The sequence below is a fragment of the Colias croceus genome, chromosome 15 (assembly GCF_905220415.1).
Source record: "Colias croceus chromosome 15, ilColCroc2.1".
NCBI lineage: Eukaryota > Metazoa > Arthropoda > Insecta > Lepidoptera > Pieridae > Colias > Colias croceus.
Genome location: NC_059551.1, coordinates 6,731,369 through 6,751,205, shown reverse-complemented (window position 1 = coordinate 6,751,205; position 19,837 = coordinate 6,731,369). Strand labels below are relative to the sequence as shown.

Here is a 19,837-nt window from a genome sequence, read left to right as displayed (position 1 = left end):
TAAATAAAAGGTTACATGGATTTAATCTTAAACATATTGATTTATGAGCACAAATGTTACAAAATGAAATAAAAATCGGTTTCTAACATAATAAAATAAAGCAATTGATTACGAGCAAACCAAGTAAGCTGCATCTCTCTTAATATTTTTAATCTTCTATACAACAATCGTAAAATACACATCTCAGACAGATTTTTATGATAAAATGATATATTTCGGCATGATTTGATATCTAATATTAAAAAGACGAATCAATAATATCTTTATAAACCGTTTTCATTATGATGGATGATTAAAATTTTAAGTAATGTGTTAAAGGAAAATTGAAATACCTATTAAGGCATTGCGAATTTGACTTCCAAATAAATAAAGAAAAATTATTATTTCATATATTATTATATATGAGTCTATGTTCGCAATATATCATATAAATCGTAATATAATTAAATATATTATGCTATCTACAAATTGTATTAAAAATTCAATTCCTACCATAAAAATGGCTGCTATTCAAAACCTTTATATTTGAACATACTATGTTCGTTGCACTCTATAAAATACTAGATTTCCGCCCGCGGCTTCGCCCGCGTTTGCAAAGGAAAACTCGCATAGTTCCCGTTCCCGTGGGATTTCCGGGATAAAAACTATCCTATGTGTTAATCCAAGTTACCCTCTATATGTGTGCTAAATTTCATTGTAATCGGTTCAGTAGTTTTTACGTGAAAGAGTAACAAACATCCATACATCCATACATCCTTACAAACTTTCGCCTTTATAATATATATTAGATATAATAAACTAGCTGCTCCGCGCGGTTTCACCCCCGTAGCTCCACTCCTGCTGGCCTATAACCTTCCTCGATAAATGGGCTAACACCGAAATAATTTTTCTAATCGGACCAGTAGTTACCGAGATTAGCGCGTTCAAACAAACAAACTCTTCATCTTTATAATATTAGTATAGATATCAATTACAAACAAAAGGACACTTATTTTATTACATAGGCCTGATCGCAAATGCGGTAATGTTTTATGGTACTGTTTGAAAAACAATGACTTTGTACGTACTTTTTAATCCTCCCTTTTTAACCGTCTCTTTAACAATAACTTAAACTAATCATTATAGGATTAACTCCTATTGTATTGTTTTGGATAAACAAAATTGTAACAATGTGTTTTTTACTAATTCGATTTTTAGCAACATCGCAATTCGTAGAACGTATTTTTTACATTCCTTAAAATCTAATGATTCTTGGAAAATTAAATTGATTTATTTTTTGTTAAATTATTACAAAATATGATTGTTACCTTATAAAAGGTAGAAGCGGCATACGCGTAAAAATACAAAATACGTTCCGTTTGAAGTCAGCTAATTAGCTTGGTTGCGTTTAGTCAGTCACGTTGCTAACTCTTTTTAGCTAATGCTTTAAATGTATATTCTGTCTTTGTCTAACGCGGAACGGCTTTAACTGCCAGTTTGTTCGCATATACCGCTTCTACGTCAGATTATATATGAAGGTATTTAGAAATTAAAGATTCTTTAACGGATTTTAAACCCCGACGTTTCGAACACTTTACAGCGAGCGTAGTCACGGGGAGACTGCTAATATAATGAATAAATCGCGTTTAAAATCCGTTAAAAATATTTTATTTCTCAATTATATATGTATTCTAAGGTAACAAAATATGTTATGAATCAGTAACATCCAATAAATTACACATTTACTTATTTTTATTACACTCAACACTTGTAGTTTTTCTTACGGTATAATAAGTTCTCCTGTTTTCATTTCTATTTCATTGATCTGAAACAAATAAGATTATTGTAAATACATATTTTTTATTTGTTAGTTATGTACCTATCTGTTACCTATATCGGCTAATGTGAAGGTATAACGGTGCATTTACATCAAACGACCATACAGCAAGAGCATTCTTTCGTGATCTTTTAGTATAAACTGTAAACGAAAACTCGTATTCAGTATTAGAACATTGTATATATATTTTCGAACGCACTAAGAACAACGAAAGAATGCTCTACGCCTGTTTACACTAAAATAATTTGACATAGTGGGGTTAGAATGAGCATTCGATTGTTTGATGTAAATGCACCCTAAGACATTTATACACAGTAATTTACATAGGATTTAATTATACTATACGATTTGAAAATATGCTAATATTTGAGCGTAACAAAACTTTCAACACGTTGTAGTCACAGTAAAATAGTTTCAACGTGAACTTCGTGTTATTATGGCTCTAACGAAAACCCTCACGACGCGTTGTGACAATCACAAAAAGACCCGCAACATTTCTCTTCGTTCTCGTTCGTTCTTCGCATTTATAAGTTGATGACAAAATACAGCTTTTTGGTTAATTGAAACAATTTTAAATTGTAAATTCATACAAAATTTCGATTCTGGCACCCGCCGGCTCGTTTTGTGATTAGCGGTCAAATTTTTTACTAAAATTTTAAATTGTTTCGAGTACCTAGATAAGCCTGTTTATCGTGTTAATGTTTTGCATTCAGTTTTAATTTCTTTCAATTTTTAAGTCGATTTTTTTTTCTTAAACGTCAGTGTGGTGCAAGTAATATAAATGTGTTATTTATTTCTTTCTAAATGTCAAAATCCTAACTTGGCCAGCGTGCATATAACATAAGGTAAAGAGGGCCCCACACAGTACTGCTACGACTTAATAATAATAATCATTCCGCCCGCAGCTTCGCCCACGTTGTCCAATAGTTAAGAAATTATATTCTAAATCTTTGAGAACAACAATATAACGAATCTTTGTTTTTTATATTTTTGCTGATAAAAAAACCCTTAAAATTTCCTAACAAGATATCAACAAGTTAGAATGGTAGTAAGAATGGTTGCTTTTAATAAGAATGACACAAAAAGATACTATTGAAAATCTATATTATTTTTTTGAAGGAAAAATACCGCCGCTTTACTAAAATTATCAACTTTGATTTAAAGATGTCTCGGGGGAAATAAAATAAAATTTGAGTTAACTTACATCATTTGGCAGTTCCTTATTAAGTTCGTCCGTCGCGAGTGAGATTTCTTCTGTTTCAGGCACTTCGCTAACTTTTAACGTGTTGTCTATGAATTGGGTCTGTTTAAAAAAATAATAATAATAAGATACATAATATTCTAATTTAATTATTATTAATCATTCACTTGTGGAAAAAATTAAAGAAAAAGTTCGGGGCAAAACAAAGGATTTAAGCACGCATGTTTCGCCTAATATTTCGTCTACTATATTATTAAAGTAATCACGTGTATAATTATAAGTATGGTAAGAATATTGTATACCTATGTATGTATGCATGGCTGCATTTATATAATAGTCATATTTTGTACGTGTATCTTTTCTTACAAAACAACAAGGCGTTCTTTGTAATCAGATATGAAATATATACATATTACATATGTATCTATATATTTTTTGTGGGTTGTCCACATCCATATGTGGAAGATTGTGTGGTAATGAACACTTAATAAGGACGCATTGGGTTATTATATAAAGTAAGAATGTATGCAGTATATATATGTCCGTGTGCCTCGCAATATTTAATGTATTATGTATATATGAGCGCAAACGCAACGCACGTAGTGCGTTATTTTTGTGTGCGTGTGTGATGCGTTTGCAGTATGTGAGTACACTTTATTATGTATCTTTATTGCACACACGCTGAGCGGCTCATGTGTAGTATTAATTGTGAAGTGTTTCTGCGGTTTGTAATGTACAGTGAGTATAAATAAATAAAATATTTCTTTGAATTCATACATTAATTTGTTACATTGGAATGAGGTACAGGCCCTCTTACTAGGCCTATCCTATTAAGGGGACCTGTTTCTTCCCTACAATTTGTCGCATGAATAAAAAAAAAATAAGAAGTTAAGAAAAAGCTAATACAAAATCCAAAATGGTTGAGTGGGTGTGAGATGTGTGAAAATGTATACAATAATGATCTAAATACGTAGTAAATCAAGACTGTTTCATATCATAATGATATGTCATTTTAAAATTATATAATAGAATATTTACAGTTGATCATAACACAGATATTTATTTTTCAATACTAAGCTCGTTCAAAAAACATATTGTTAACACTTTAAACAAATTGTATAAAATTTAAGTTTTTACTTTTTAATTTCAATTTATAATTTAATTTTTATGAAAAATTGTTAAAGCGGTGCCTACCTGTAATTTAGATACGTAAAGACTAATGTGTAATTAGTTAATTTTGAATTGTTTGAACAAAAAATGATGTATCATTTTTTAATCAAATAAATAAATAAATAATGTTTATGGCTAAAGTGCAGCGTGCACAGTGCCCACTCACGTGCGGCAGGCGGTCGGTGTGCGCGGTGCGCTGGTGGTCGCGCAGCGCGAAGGCGCGCGCGTAGCTGGCGCCGCACGCGCTGCACGAGAACTTCAGGTTGTTCTGCCGCGTGTGCACCTCCATGTGCACGCGCACCGCGTACAGCGACGCGAACGGCCTGCACCCAACACATGCTTATACAGGGTGTCCCACTATTGATATACTAAGCGCGAAGGGACTTGTAGTTTTGCATAAACTGATCACGTAAAAAATACTTAAACAACAAAATTACGTCAAACATTTTTTGCTAAATTTTTCCCGAATCTCCATGTTGTCTTCTCTAGTTTCGCGCAACCGTCATATACCGCTGCTCTAATGTGAGCATTTTGTCTATGAAAACATAATTTTAAACGATAGCGCGTATTCAGCGTATGCAAAACTATAACCTCCTTTGAGCTTAGTATACCAACAGTGGGACACCACATATTAATAAAGTTCTTCTTTTTGTGTTGCGTTGTATATGTCCCCGTAAGATTCAAAAACCAGATTATATTAGTAGACTAGCTGCGCTCCGCGGTTTCACCCGCGTGGCTCCACTCCTGTTGGTCGTAGCGTGATGATATATAGCCTATAACCTTCCTCGATAAATGGTCTATCTAACACCGAAAGAATATTTCAAATCGGACCAGTAGTTCCCGAGATTAGCGCGTTCAAACAAACAAACAAACAAACTCTTCAGCTTTATAATATTAGTATAGATTACACTTTACTATGCTAGTTATACAAATTACTTAAAACTAAAACTTATAGCTAAACTAGCACATAATAAATAATTAGCTTTCCGCCCGCGTTTTCAAAGAAAAACCCGCATAGTTCCCGTTCCCGTGCGATTTCCGGGATAAAACCTATCCAAGTTATTTTCTACGTGTGTGCTAAATTACATTGTAATCGGTTCAGTAGTATTTGCGTGAAAAAGCAACAAACATACACGCACACACATCCTCACAAACTTTCGCATTTATAATATTAGTAATACATAGTTTTTTTTATGTTACGTTGTATAATGTATATTATGTCCCTGTAAGATTCAAAAACCGGATTATATCGGTAGATTACGGATTATAAATTTCCCTGAATGAATCTATGATATTATATAAAAAGGCTAGATAATGTATATGCGTGTATATCTGGCGTTACCCGCTCTCTATTTTGGCAAGAAAAAACTCAGCTAAGTGCCCGAGTTTCACTAAGTCACGCACCATTCAGCGTCGTAGCTGGACGTTCTTTTTATATTTTAATCGGCAGTTGTTATTACGAAGTACATGAGTGAGACATGTATTATGTCTCGTGCGTGAGAGTGAAAGAGAGAACAACTGTATTGGTGATAATGCGTTAGTAAGTAGGTATGTATTAATTACGCTGTTTTTAACCGACTTCAAAAAAGGAGGAGGTTATCAATTCGGCCGGTATTTTTTTTTTTTTTTTTTTTTTTATGTATGTACACCGATTACTCCGAGGTTTCTGAACCGATTTACGTGATTCTTTTTTTGTTCGATGCGGGATGGTGTCGAATTGGTCCCATAAAAATTTTATTCGGATAGGCCCAGTAGTTTTTATTTTATGAGCATTTTTGTCTGTAGGTATTTGTAAATTTTGCAAGTGCAAGTTTGAAGTCGGTTGTTTTTAACGCAGTTATCACTTGTTAGTGCAATGATGTTGGCGTATGCCGCGTCTACTAGTATAATAGGTCATTGGAATGAATACGTTTCGTGTGACTATCCCGCTCGCCAGCATCAGGTAAATCATCGGTCAGTCCATCACACTTGACTTGACAAATATGCACTTGATAATATTAGTAAGTAACTGAGAATATTAGTTCGCGTTCTGCGCGATTCACGACTCGCCATCTGGAGTTGCGTTGACAAGTTCGTACATGCGCGCGCGCTCCGAGGAATCGGCTCCGTCGCTTCATAGTGTGGGGACATTATCCCAATTTAGTGTTGACTTATCTTTTAAAAATGTGTAAGTATCGATAACGCAATATCGACTAAATCACACCTCTAACTTGAACATTAGCTCACGACTCACGTGCACGTACTATGTGTTACTTTTTCATTCTAATATCACAAAGATTTCTGAAGAATTTATCCTGCTTTTCGTAAATAATACTTGTTTTAATTAATCTCACCGATTACACTGCTGGCAAGAGAAAGGCTTGGTGTGCGAATTCTTGTGGCCCGCGAGTTGTACCGACGTCTTGAACGCTTTGGGGCAAAAGGGGCACTTGTATGCGCGAACTTCCGAGTGCGTTAACAGGTGGTGGTTGTAAACGCTGTGCGCTTTGAACCTGCGGGCAATATGGCATTTAATAGGTAAAAAGGGGTAAAACAATATATTTTTAATACGTTAAATGTGGAATGAAATGTATTTTTTCATTTTGTGATTGGTAGAAAATTTAAATGTTTTTAACCCATTGAGCCCCAAGCGGCTCGATCGGTCCCAGACACAATAGATTTTCTATTGTGTCTGTGGTTCCGGGGCCTGAGTTATTAACTAGTTCTGAATATTTATAAAACCTATTAATATTTATAATTTTTTGCAACACAATGTTCTATAATTAATTTTATGACACACTCTTTCATGTAACGCTTCATAAGGTACAAAAACTGAAACAAAATTTTAAGTGTAAAATCTTCAATCAGAAAGAATTATTTAACATTAGTTTAATTTTCCTAAATCAAAAGATGTCATCATTTGATTTAGGAAAATTAAAGTAATGTTAAATAATTCAGTCAGTGAATCATGTTACCTTTTAGGACAGTGTGGACACTCGTACGGTCTCGCGCCGGTGTGCGTGCGCATGTGTAGCGTGAGGCAATACGACACACGGAAAGATTTGCCGCAGATTTCACACGAATGTGGCTTCTCACCTGCATAAAAATAAATATAATAATTTCAAATTATATGACAGCACCTTATTTAATTAAAACTGCATGGATCACGGTTCTGGACTAGTAAGCTTTATTTTTTTCCATTAAAATGTTTATACTTTTTAATAATACAATAATTTATATCACGAGGAAGCATACAGACTGACCCGTCACCAATGTGTATATAAATAACACACGTGTTTATAAGCATTAAAGCATTATTCCATGCATAAAAAAAACAATTCTTCCTATATCTATAAATTAATAACCCTTACCCGTATGTATCCTTTCATGTTTCACTTTCTCATGCGGCCGCGCGAATTTTCGATTGCAATACAAACAGTGATAGGGCAGCGTGTTGTCCTGTTTGCCCACTGTCACCTGAAATTATGCTCTGTACATTCTTCGCATTTAATCTTATACTTATTTCAATGTATTCGAAATATAGTGGTTAAAAAAATATTAAAATTTAAACGACTTTGCCTGTATCAACTAAAACTTAAGAAATTATGGAAAGTGTAAACAACATTCAATTCATGTTTTTAAAATAGCAACTATGGGTTACTTGCCGGTTCTTCTCCATAGATGCTGATTTCCGAATCGATGGTAAATGTTAAAAATAATATGTAATCACGATTCAAAAGTGCTTCTAGAAGAAGTCTAATTGAATATAAATTAAAAAAAAAATTAATCCATTTTAGATACTGACAAAAAGGTATTATGATTTTATCTACGTATCTTGTGATGTGTTATGTTTACTGTTTTATCAATGCAAAAAACTCACCTTATCCATATTATGTACATTCATGTGCATCTCCAGATACTCCTTATTGGGGAACTTCTTATTGCATATATCACATATCATTTCGCTGCTGACCTTGTGCGAGTTCTGGTGTATAACCTTATAGTCTACGGGTATTAACTTGAAGCAAACTAAACAGAGGTATTTATCGGAGCCCTCTGTTGTCTCTACCGGTGGTTCTATGGGTCGAGCCCTGGGGGTGTAGAAAGAGGTCATAAAAATTTTTGTATAATAATTATTTTCATTTATTATGTTGGGTGTGCGTGTGCGTATGTATGCGTGTTTGTGTATGCGTGCGTGCAAGTGTGCGTATGTATGCGTGTTTGTGTATGCGTGCGTGCAAGTGTGTGTATGCGTTCGTGCAAGTGTGCGTATGTATGCGTGTTTGTGTATGCGTGCGTGCAAGTGTGTGTATGCGTGCGTGCAAGTGTGCGTATGTATGCGTGTTTGTGTATGCGTGCGTGCAAGTGCATACTTAAGTCGATAATAATTAATGAAAATTGTAAACTTATTCTATTTTAATATTTTATTTTAAACTAAACATGTAATGCTTTGGGGTAAAACCTGTCAATTACTTGTTATTATGAAATAAATAAATAAAGTGTGCTTGCGTGCATTTGTGTAAATGTTACCGTAAAATAAATAGACTTTCGTATTTGTTTTGTATGTTTTACCATTATGTGTGCGTACGTGTGCGTATGTGTGTGTGCATGTGTGTAGGAACTTGCATGCGTGTATGTGTGTGAAAGTTTATCCGTAAGCACACTTTATTTATTTAACACAGTTAACATTATAGAAATTATCGTTTGACTTACTTTATAGGATCATGCATCCGTTTGTGTAATTTTAAAGATTTGCTAGTTGGAAATTTTGTACTGCATACTTCACAGTCAAACCTAATTGGTTCCAATAGAGATGATGTATCTGAAATATACATTTAAAAATATATAACAATGCTGCGTTTATTGATTGTATATTATTTATTATTTACCTAAAATGTAACATTTGAATAATTTTCAATTTTCGTTGATATTGCTTTATTATTTCAGTTTAATTATATTTAGTATAAGTATACAAATAGTAGGTTTTCAGGTATGTAATCGGTAAATAATACATGACATGTCACATGCCACTTCTGACACAGTAGTCAGTAAGTACTATTTTGATTTTCTCAAATACATTTTATAGTGCATTCACACATTCGTCATTCACCTTGTCACAAGACAAAACATTCGTATACAAATGCCGTCGCGAATTACTGTTCACTGTGCACACATTCACAAATAGCAATTAGTTCAGTAAGTTCGTGTTCGCTATTCGTGCATTTGCATTGTTTACATATGCGTGCTCATTATTCGCCCCTATATTCGCACAAATGTGTCAATGCACCATTAAATACAAATTATAATACCTTTCGATTTTTCACTACCAATATATTTTAACCATATATAATGTATCACCTCGATACGGATCGTTTATATGTTATCTGTTATGTTACCTGAATTTCCTTTATGCTCATTTATATGGTTACACAAAGAATTCGGTTCGTCAAAAACATCGGGACACACAGGACACGCGAATGTCGCTGAAATGCAAATATGACCGTCATAAAGTAATGTGAATCTGTAACATGGTTTGATTGCTTGAACGCGCTAATCTCGGGAACTATTGGTGCGATTTGAAAAATTATTTCAGTGTTATATAGTCCATTTATCGAAGAAGGCTATATAACATGCATTTATTTATCTCATTTATCTAGCTGTAAGTACCTCGTTTTGTAATCTTAATTGGCTCATAGTTCTGTATCAATATATTAAGAAATGTTATTTACTGTAATGCTGTATGATTACGAAGAAATAAATAAGTAAATAAATAAAATAAAATAAAACATCACGCTAAGACGTATAATTGGAGGGTATATCTGTCTTTTTCGTGTCAGTTCGTAATTTTATTGGAACGAATCTTATGAAATTTGGCTAGACGGAGAAAAATGGATTAAAAGTTGTAACGACACTTTATGCTATTGTTGTAAGCCGTGCGGCGGGCACGTGTTTCTCTGTTTGTCTCTCTCTCACAAAAATTAGTTCCATCCGGGCGTCACTAGACACCTCTCAAGCTTTTCCATAAAAACTATTCAATAAATAGTAAATAAATAAAAGATAAGCTAACATAAATAACTGAAAATACATAAAACAAAATAAATTGTTGTTGTTGTTGTAACAAAATTAAACGAAACATAAAGGAATACCAACGAAAAAGTAAATTTAATAAAATAAAATAATAACAAATCCAAATTAATAAAAAATATTAAATAATCTACATAAAAGAATAAATGTTGCATTTTTTTATTAAATTATGATTTACCTGGTTTCTCTTTATGAACTTTCATATGCGCACATAAAGATTTTGGGTTGTCATACATAACGGAGCAATGGGGACAAATATATTTTTCTGAAATAACACCTATAAAAAACACAAATAAAATCATAGTTATTAATTTTTTTTTTACTATACATACTTAAAATAAAAATTGTCTTGCAATTTAACCTAATGTCACACCCCGGACACTCCATACAAAATTATAGTTTTGACAGTCACACTGTAGAGACTGCAAATGTGTGTGTAAACTCTTTATGGTTGGCACATTTATGACTAGCGTAAAAAAAAATTCGCGTTTTTCTGATGAAATACATCCGTAAACAGCACAATATCTAACCATTTTCTACGAAAAACGATAATCACAAATCCAAAATAATAAAATTGCTTTAAGTCAATTTGATTAATGTTGTCAATCTTCGTTGCGTTTCGTCTAAAGACGTCGTTGGTATCGTCCTTGCGGGGAAATGGGTACCATAACATGTCTGATCGTGCGGGGTGAGGTAAGTGTTTAATTTTGGCGGGAGGCGGAGAGTGTCCGTTCTGTAGCGTTTAGCTACTATTATGTATTCTGTGCTAATGTTTTATTATATTTTATACAATTTATTAATCGTTGATGTTACGCATAATTTACAGAAAAAAAACATGAACAGAAATAAAAGCATGAAAAGTCATGACTTACGATTTTTGCACGGATGACTTCTGAATTCCGACAGCGAGGATACCAGGTAATTGCAAGTTGTGCAGTTATACACTTTTACTTTATTTCCATTTGGTGCTTCCATCGTTTTCATCACGACTTTATGAAATTTCAAATTACTTGTATCTGATTAAAGAAATACTTTTAAGTATTAACTTATATTTACACTAGCTTCCGCGCTTCGCCCGATTCGTAGGATATTGAACTAGTTATATACAAAATTATTTCTCAAGAACCATTCTATCTACTAAAAAAACCTCATCAAAATCTGTCAAGTAGTTTTAAAGACTTAAGCATACATAGCAACTTTTTTGTGTAGTGATTTTAGCTGTATAATGAAGATTATCATAAAATGCTTAAACCTCTTATGTTGATACACCCTATAATACTGTACCTATCTAGTTTTAGTTTCCCACTTAATAGCATTGTACATGATCATTTTTTAGAATTAAGAATAACCATAGAAAGCTTATCTATAAATATGTGTTGTTGCAGTCTTATGTTTAGAATTTATAGTGATACTAGCTTACCGCCCGCGGCTTCGCCCGCTTTGTCTAAAACCTAATAAATTATATACTAAAACCTTCCTCTTGAATCACTCTATCTATTAAAAAAACCGCATGAAAATCCGTTGCGTAGTTTTTAAGATTTAAGCATACAAAGGGACATAGGAACAGAGAAAGCGACTTTGTTTTATACTATGTAATGATACGAGTAAATTACCTAAAAAACTTAACTTTTCCGTAAAACATGTATTATACATGTTGAGGAAAAGTTAAGTTTGTAATATAAATAATGTTTTATATTGTAAATCAACAATAAACAAAATACAATAGAAATTAGCCATCTTACCAACAACTGGTGCGTTTTCCTTAACAATACTATTTCCCAGTTTATCAACTTGGATGTATTGTTTATTCTCCAATTTCACATCACCATCTTTATTTATAGGAATTATAACTCTGACTTGTCCATTTTGCTCTGAAATTAAATAAAGGCTTGATTAACATTTTTTATATCTTTGAAAAGTGAAGTGTGGTATTATTATGGGGTATGAGACAAAATCAGTTCACAACTGTTATCCATGCTTGTTTAAGTTTAAATTTATTACAAACGAGCTAAGGGATAGCTAAAGGATATATAACAATCACCAACAATACATTTTGATATTCGAATCCATACTTTAATATTATAAATCCAGAAGTAACTCTGTCTGTTACTCAATCACGCCTTAACTACTGAACCAATTTGCATGAAATTTAGTAAAGAGACATTTTAATACCCAAGAAAGGACATAGGCTACTTTTTACCCCGGGACATAGCCACATAGGATAGGTTTTATTCCGGAAATCCCACGGGAGCGGGAACTATGCGGGTTTTTCTTTGACGGCGCAGGCGATGCCGCGGGTGGAAAGGTGCTTTATAAAATATGAGGAAATGGAAGGATGAATTTTAAAGAATATATCTATTACCTATTTATATACTTTAAAAATTTCACACCAACAATACTTTTAACAATAATAATAGTTTCGTATATCATCTAGATATTCCAGATAGAAATTTTTTATTATAATAGGATGATATGGTCTCTAACCCACATTTTACACTCATAATAATTACCATTTTGTCTAAGGGGTTCTTCTATAATATCGCCGGTGTCTGTGATCATTCTCCGTGAAGCCTGCTTCTCGACCACAGCCTCCTCTGGCACCGATTCGTATTCCACGGCCACTGAATCTGTAGTGCCATCCTCTAGTGGTTCCTGAAGACAGGAAATGTAATTAATATGATCAATTATATACAATGAGTACATAAATACACAACTCTTATAATTTATAGCACTGTTTATGCTACAAATACAAACTTTTTATAGCAGGGATCATTTGAAATTAAACCCTTTAGGAGGCAAGAAATAGAAAGCCTAAATATATAGTAGAACACAAGGATACTTCATTATGTTACACAACTGTTGTGTGAAATTTTTTTTTAAATTAAACAGAGAAATATCAAGTCAGAAACCTCAACGACAACATCCTCATCGTTATGGTAGTTTTGTATATGATCCATCACTGATGTAAATGAAACGCCACATGTGTTACAGCTGTACATCTCTTCTATATTATCACTATTCTCCAAATCCAGTTGGTTCTGATTTTCTGTTTTGGCATCCATTTGTTCATTTTCCACTAAATCATTAGCCTCGGACACATTGGATTCTTGAAATAAATATTCAAATGAGTTATTAATGTCACATGATAACAAAAAGTTGTAACATGATAACAAAATGTAAAGCTGTTGGATTACCTACCAAAATAAATAAATAAATAAATAAATAAATAAAAGGATTGTGTTTTGATATATGAAATTATTAAATTGAAACGAAGAAAAATGCAAACTCTGGTAAAAATCTTCTTTACTAATATTATAAAGCTGAAGAGTTTGTTTCTTTGAACGCGCTAATCTCAGGAAATACTGGTTTAATTTGAAAAATTCTTTCGGTGTTAGACAGCCCATTTACCGTGGAAGGCTATAGGCTATATATCATCATGCTAAGACCAACAGGAGCGGAGCCACGCGGGTGAAACCGCGGTGTGCGGCTAGTTAAAATAAGATATCATCATATTGGTAGAGGTGATAAAAAGTGATACCTTGAATACTGAAGGAAATTGTTCCGTCATTATTTTGTTTTGATACTAGTGTAGCCCCTCCATTGAGTGCCGAGTCATTATTTGTAACTAGTAAATATCTATTTCCATTTTCCTTTAAAAGTTTTATGTCTTGTGTTTTTATATCTATATGTTTACTTAATAATTCTGAATATATTTTACTGACTTCAGAAATGTCTTCTGAATTGTTTTCTATACAGTTTTCATTTTGTTCAACATTTTCTAAAATTAAACAAGAATTTACTGTTATATTTTATTGTTTTATTAAGCCTTATAAGCCAATATCACAATAAGAAAATTTAGCAACATGTAAACAATTTTGAAACCTTACCATTTTCCTCAAAATCTAAGTTAACATCAGTTTGCTCTACTTTATTACTATTTCCATTTGTATACTGGCATAATAATATAGTTTCTATACAATTATCATACTTTAAGTGTGTTATAAGACTATCTAATGATGAGATACTGTTTTTGCATATTGGGCATACTAATCTTTCGACGATGTGAGACAAATGATCAACTAATGATTCTTTAGAGCTGAACGTAGCAGTACAACAAAAAGGGCATTGAATCGTTAGGTCTTCCATATTCCAAGAAGACGCCTTTAGGTGACTATTGGAAAATCATGAATAGTTCTCGCTAGAAAAGCTGTTTCTTTATTTTGTAAACATTGATATGTTTTGTAGTTGACATTTGTGTCTCTTCGAATACTTTTGAAGAACTTCACACTAATTTACAGTTCAAATCGCACAAAACACTTCACACTTTACGACTTCACGCCATTCGAGTACTTTGCCCCGTCTGCAATAGGTAGCCATGACATAATCACTTAATGTTGCCATTCTGCTATGTTTACAATAAAGCGAGATACTCACGCCGCGGCCGTGTACGCCAATCGGGCTGCATCTTAGAGTATATATTAACAATAGTATAGAGCGAGTGTATTGCACAAATTGCCTAGTGCGGATCGTAGGCAGATGAGCTATAGATACTATATAGATGTGTGTGTGACAAATAGGGATGGGTAGGTATCAATTGCGTGTTGAACTATCGATAATTTATGTAAATAAATATGTATCATAAGTAAATTTTATGTTCAATAAGTTATTAAAGGAAAAATATATGAATAAAGTATAAATATGTAATTTTTTTATTTGTTTACCAACTGAATAAAGTTTGTTTATTCCATTTGAATATTAAATATTATATAAGAAATTTTCTTGTATTAATTATAAGTACTTTAAAAAAATATGTTTAATTGGAATATCAGAAAAACGTGAGTACTTTTTAAATAATAAAGTTAATAAAATAAAAGATCGGGTTTAGTGCTATTTCTTTAATAATAAATCAAACAATAATAATAATGTTTTAAAAATGGTAAAAAATATTAAGGAATAATCAATAATTTAAAATGATAATATAATAAATAATATTAATAATTTTTTTATTTAATTTTATCCATTCTACTATCAAAATCTTCAAAATCAATTTAGCGGTTCAGAAAATATATCGTAACATTACATACTTTACATTTACACTATATTACATTCGCATTCATAATATTAGAAAGTGTATCATACAAAACACACCACAAATTTATTTATAATATACATTTTTAAAAGAGTTTTAATTTTAAAGTTAAATAAATAATTTGTTAAAATATAGTTCTTCTAGTAAACTTTATATCGAGTACAGCGTTGGTCAGGTCACATCACTACGATCACGTGACGGCAGTGAGGCGCGCGAGCGAGCCTGCGCGTGTCCGCCTCCCACCTACCCTTCACCCCCGCGATGCTAGATTTATTTTCATAAAAATAAGTATAACAATCGACTTACTGATGAAATGTGATAGTGGATTTCAATTTTGTGTATTTTCTAGTATCGTTTTTGCAAGATAGAACTGCACATTTCACCATGTTTATTCGTAAATATAAAAAAAATCCAGAGCAACGCACTTCGTGAGCACTCAACCACGACTGCGAGCGCTCGCGGCGGGAGCGTCGTGTTGTTCCCACCTGTGCCTACTGTTCCCACTTGGTTGTTCGCACTCTATAGATAGTATATATACTCTAAGGGCTGCATGCTGCTGCAGGCATTGCGAAAATTTTGATTACCATTTTTTAAGTTTTTTCAACTACCTAGGTTTTTATAGAAAATCGTAAATACTTCGAAACTAACTTGAAGCGAACAACCTTTGTAATTTTCGTCTCGTAGGGAAGTGTGATTTATATATAGCAGTTTATATTGTATTATCTCTTGCATTATTGTATTATCATTGCGCTCTAAAATCGAATTAATTACGGTTTAAAAAATGTTTCAATAATTATATCTTTAGTCTCTGACATTGCCTGTACCAAAAAGCGTTGTCATTGGTTCATAATCGCCAATCGCCATTTTGTTCATTTTTGGGTTTGGCGTTTGCATTTGGTGTTTTCGTAGTGTAAACATTTTGAGTGTAATGTTTTTACACTTCAGTATACAAACGTGATAAACTTGAAAAAAATCCAAACAAAAACTAGTTTAAGGTAATGTTTCTTTTGTAAAATAGTGAGGGCATCATATATCTATACTTATGGTATTTATGTGTATGTTTATGTACCTACGCGGGTAAATTAAATTGTCAAAATGTTAGGCAAAAGAATGCATCATAATAGTAAAGGAAGACTGGCGACGAAGGGGCATGACAATGGAAAACCTGCTAGCCCAGGTTTATCTCCTTACACTAAACCTGCGAAAATACCTGGCTCAATATCCGCGGGGAAAACAAGAATGGAAATTTGTCCAATACCTTATATTCGTCTACAAGACAATCCTGTAACTTTACCTAGGCTTGCTACTATTGCCGCAAGATCTGCAGATGAACCTATCGGAATGGATGAATTGGATGCTCTACAGTTAGAGCTTGAAACTTTGCTATGTAATACCGCTTTGCGCATTCGTTATTTCCAAGGAGAAATAGAAAGTATAGATACAAATGAATCAAAACGGGAGAAAAAAAATAAAGCGGCTGGTAAGCAGCTTCAGTATCCAGGTAAAAGGAAATTTCCTGACGACAAATTGGTTAAAACCAAAGATTATGCAAAAATATCAAATCAACCTAAAGTGCCAAAGTTTAAGAACTACAGTAACCCTTCATCTGGGGCGTCACATGGATATTCTAATGACCAAGCAAATAATTCAGATAATTCTGTTAAACTAGAGATGTCTCAACTGGCATTACCAAAGAATAATATTCCATACAAATTTTGGAATTCTGTTGATCCATATTGCGCTCCCGTCACAATGGACGACATAAAGTTTTTGGAATCACTACTTGTCCAAAGCAGCAACACAACCCTGCCTCCAATTCCTCCTTTGGGAAGACACTACTCAGAAGTCTGGGCAGATGAACATATATCTGAAGATCAAAATGCTTCAAATCCAAATAAAAAGTCATCTGGCTTATCACCTGATGCATCAAATATGCGAAAGAAGATTGAAAAGAACTCAGAAAATATGATCACGGGTCCTCTCACACAAAGACTGGTCTCAGCCCTAATGGAAGAAAATGTTATGTCATATGAAATGCCCGATATTAAAATAAAACAATCTGCAACAACAAAAAACAATTATAAAAATTCTTTAACTCTGGAAAAATGCTTAAGAAAAGAATTAGTGGAACAAGGTATTTTGGACCCAGAAGACTTGCCTCCTCTTACTAATCCAGCAGATGATGAAATACTAGCTGAAATAAAGAAATGTCAAACTGAACTAACTGCAGTTAGAAAGGAAAACTGCAGGAACTTGAAAAATTTGATAGGCTTATGTAAGCAGGAGATGATAAGACTTAATTTGAAGAAACAATTAGACAATGTAGATATGGAATGTATTGATATTTATAAAAAGATGGTGGCAGCTAAGCAAAAGAAAAGACCGATTACTAAAAAGGAAAAAGAAGATGCTTGGAGAGCAATTAATGAACAGATAAGACTTAATAAAGAAATAAATGCTTTGCCATTGACAGGACCAAACTCCAGCTAATTATTATTACTTATTATCACTCATTATCAGGGCTTCTAAAGAAATAAATTGCACATTTACTTATTATATTTTGTTTTTATTTTTATCAACTGTCCGTATAGAATTAGTTTTATGTAGGTACCTTGCACAAATAAATTAGAGCAAATATGGAAGTAAATATTATGTAACTACATAATTATATTCTTGTTATCATTTTAGATAGTGCTGGTTAATTAATGTAAAGTTATTTTCTAGCGTAGCTTCAAAACCCCTTATTAAAAAAAAACAAATAATATGATTTATTTTAAGAAATTTTTTTTCAGAAACTGGCATAAATAAGCCATCTATCATACAGCAATAATAATATTGCAAAAATCTTAGATTACAAAATAAAGTACAGATGGAGCATGACAACCGCCCGTCGCCCTTGTCAAAGAAAATACGAAATCAAAAACAAATACGTCGCTGCACCAGTGCTATAAGCGCATATAGTGTCATGCAATACGTCAAAAAGGGTTTGCAATTTTAGTAAAAAAATGCCGTCTTGTGATAATAAAACGCTGTAAAATTTGTTCCCGAAAACAAAAAAAAAGATAAAACATCGTTTCACAGGTTTTCTGTAGATTATTTGGCTGATTTATTTCTTACGAATAATAATTTTACAGATATGAAGGAATACAAAACTTCAACGTATGTTGCCAGTATTTTGAAAATGAATTTGCCATTTTTATTGGTAAAACGGTAAAATGGTTAAAGGATCTTCAGGGTAATGCTGTTGGATTTTCCGATCGTGAATGTGATTATTTGTATGGTGCACTAAAGGTTCATGATAATTATTAGATTATTTTAATAAGCATAATACTTTATTTTGTTACTTTTATAAAGCTTAAAAACGTCATAGTCGTTTTCGCTGGCGATTTAATTTATGTGAACTCCATCATGGATATGATGAAAATAAAGTGTCCCGTATTCTCGACTAAAAACTACCGCTATTCGTATTCATATATTATGAAAAATAAAAAATAATATAATTATTATAGTTAATATTGAAACTTTTTTTATGTAATTTATTTAATAAAAAATTGAATACAATTTTTTTGTCCATATATAACTTTAGTAGGCAGGTACTTTATGTAATAAAAGAATTTAAATAAAAATTAAAACTTGACTTCTCATTTATGTATATAGCCTACGTCACTACCGCCACTAACATAATAATTCAGATCATTGCAATGAAACCACACAACTCAAAATCGGTCCAACGGTTTATACTGCAGGGCGTGTCAAAGAAATATTATACATACATCCATAAACTCGAAAAACATAACCCTCTTTTTTGCGTAGTCGGGGAAAAATTTGGGAAATTTTTCAATATCTGGCAACATTACACGCACACAGAAGCACCGTGTACGTACAGTGCAGCGGCGAAATGACAGCACACATAGCTTTATTGAAAATGACGATAAATTATTCGGTTTAGTTCGGCAACGCTCCATCTGTCTTTTATTTTGTAATCTAAGGCAAAAATATTCCTTTTGAGAGCAGTTGATTAATAACAATTTGCATGGGCTCCATGGGCTAGTATTTTAAGTGCTCCAAGGATGTTTTGGCACGTAGCGAAAATCGGAACTAATGCCATCTTCTAAAATGTCATTTTATGACAGATCGTTAAATGTGTTGCTTGATGCGGTAATGATGTTTCCCTATTTACAATAACTTTTATTTTATGCCATTAATAATTTAATAAAATTAAATCCAAACTGCACCGGCAAACCTTATTTCACACCCACGTGACGCCCGGGCCCCCCTGAAAAATTCATCCAAATGCTAAAAGATCCTAGTACTACCATATCTGCGGTTATTTTGATTACTCATTTCAACATTTATTTATCACTAGCTTCCGCCCACGACTTTGTACGTGCATCTCCGTTTTTCCCCGCTCCCGCAAGAATTTCGGGAAATCCTTTCTTAGCGGATGCCTACGTCCTAACATCTACCTGCATGCCAAATTTCAGCCCGATACGTCCAG

The 19,837-nt window shown here is 32.9% G+C and overlaps 2 protein-coding genes across 4 annotated transcripts; one reads left to right on the top strand and one right to left on the bottom strand.

The window, feature by feature from the left end:
* Positions 1-902: 902 nt before the first annotated feature.
* Positions 903-14,618, bottom strand: LOC123698067 (zinc finger protein 852-like). 3 transcript variants are annotated; one of them, XM_045644660.1, is made up of 16 exons: positions 14,138-14,618; positions 13,789-14,028; positions 13,160-13,356; positions 12,761-12,902; positions 11,993-12,121; positions 11,123-11,266; positions 10,429-10,527; positions 9,563-9,649; positions 8,880-8,988; positions 8,047-8,257; positions 7,538-7,643; positions 7,142-7,262; positions 6,521-6,679; positions 4,354-4,510; positions 3,021-3,119; positions 903-1,804 (listed from the first exon to the last, which is right to left on the bottom strand). In XM_045644660.1, the coding sequence occupies exons 1-16, from the start codon at positions 14,394-14,396 to the stop codon at positions 1,760-1,762; spliced, it is 2,304 nt and encodes a 767-aa protein (XP_045500616.1). In that variant the 5' UTR covers positions 14,397-14,618; the 3' UTR covers positions 903-1,759. The 3 variants fall into 3 exon arrangements, with proteins under 3 accessions (XP_045500616.1, XP_045500617.1, XP_045500618.1); XM_045644661.1 differs by lacking the exon at positions 9,563-9,649; XM_045644662.1 differs by lacking the exon at positions 13,789-14,028.
* Positions 14,619-16,174: 1,556 nt separating this feature from the next.
* Positions 16,175-17,895, top strand: LOC123698069 (transcriptional adapter 3). The gene has a single exon (XM_045644664.1). The coding sequence runs from the start codon at positions 16,435-16,437 to the stop codon at positions 17,827-17,829; it is 1,395 nt and encodes a 464-aa protein (XP_045500620.1). The 5' UTR covers positions 16,175-16,434; the 3' UTR covers positions 17,830-17,895.
* The last annotated feature ends 1,942 nt before the right edge of the window (positions 17,896-19,837 follow it).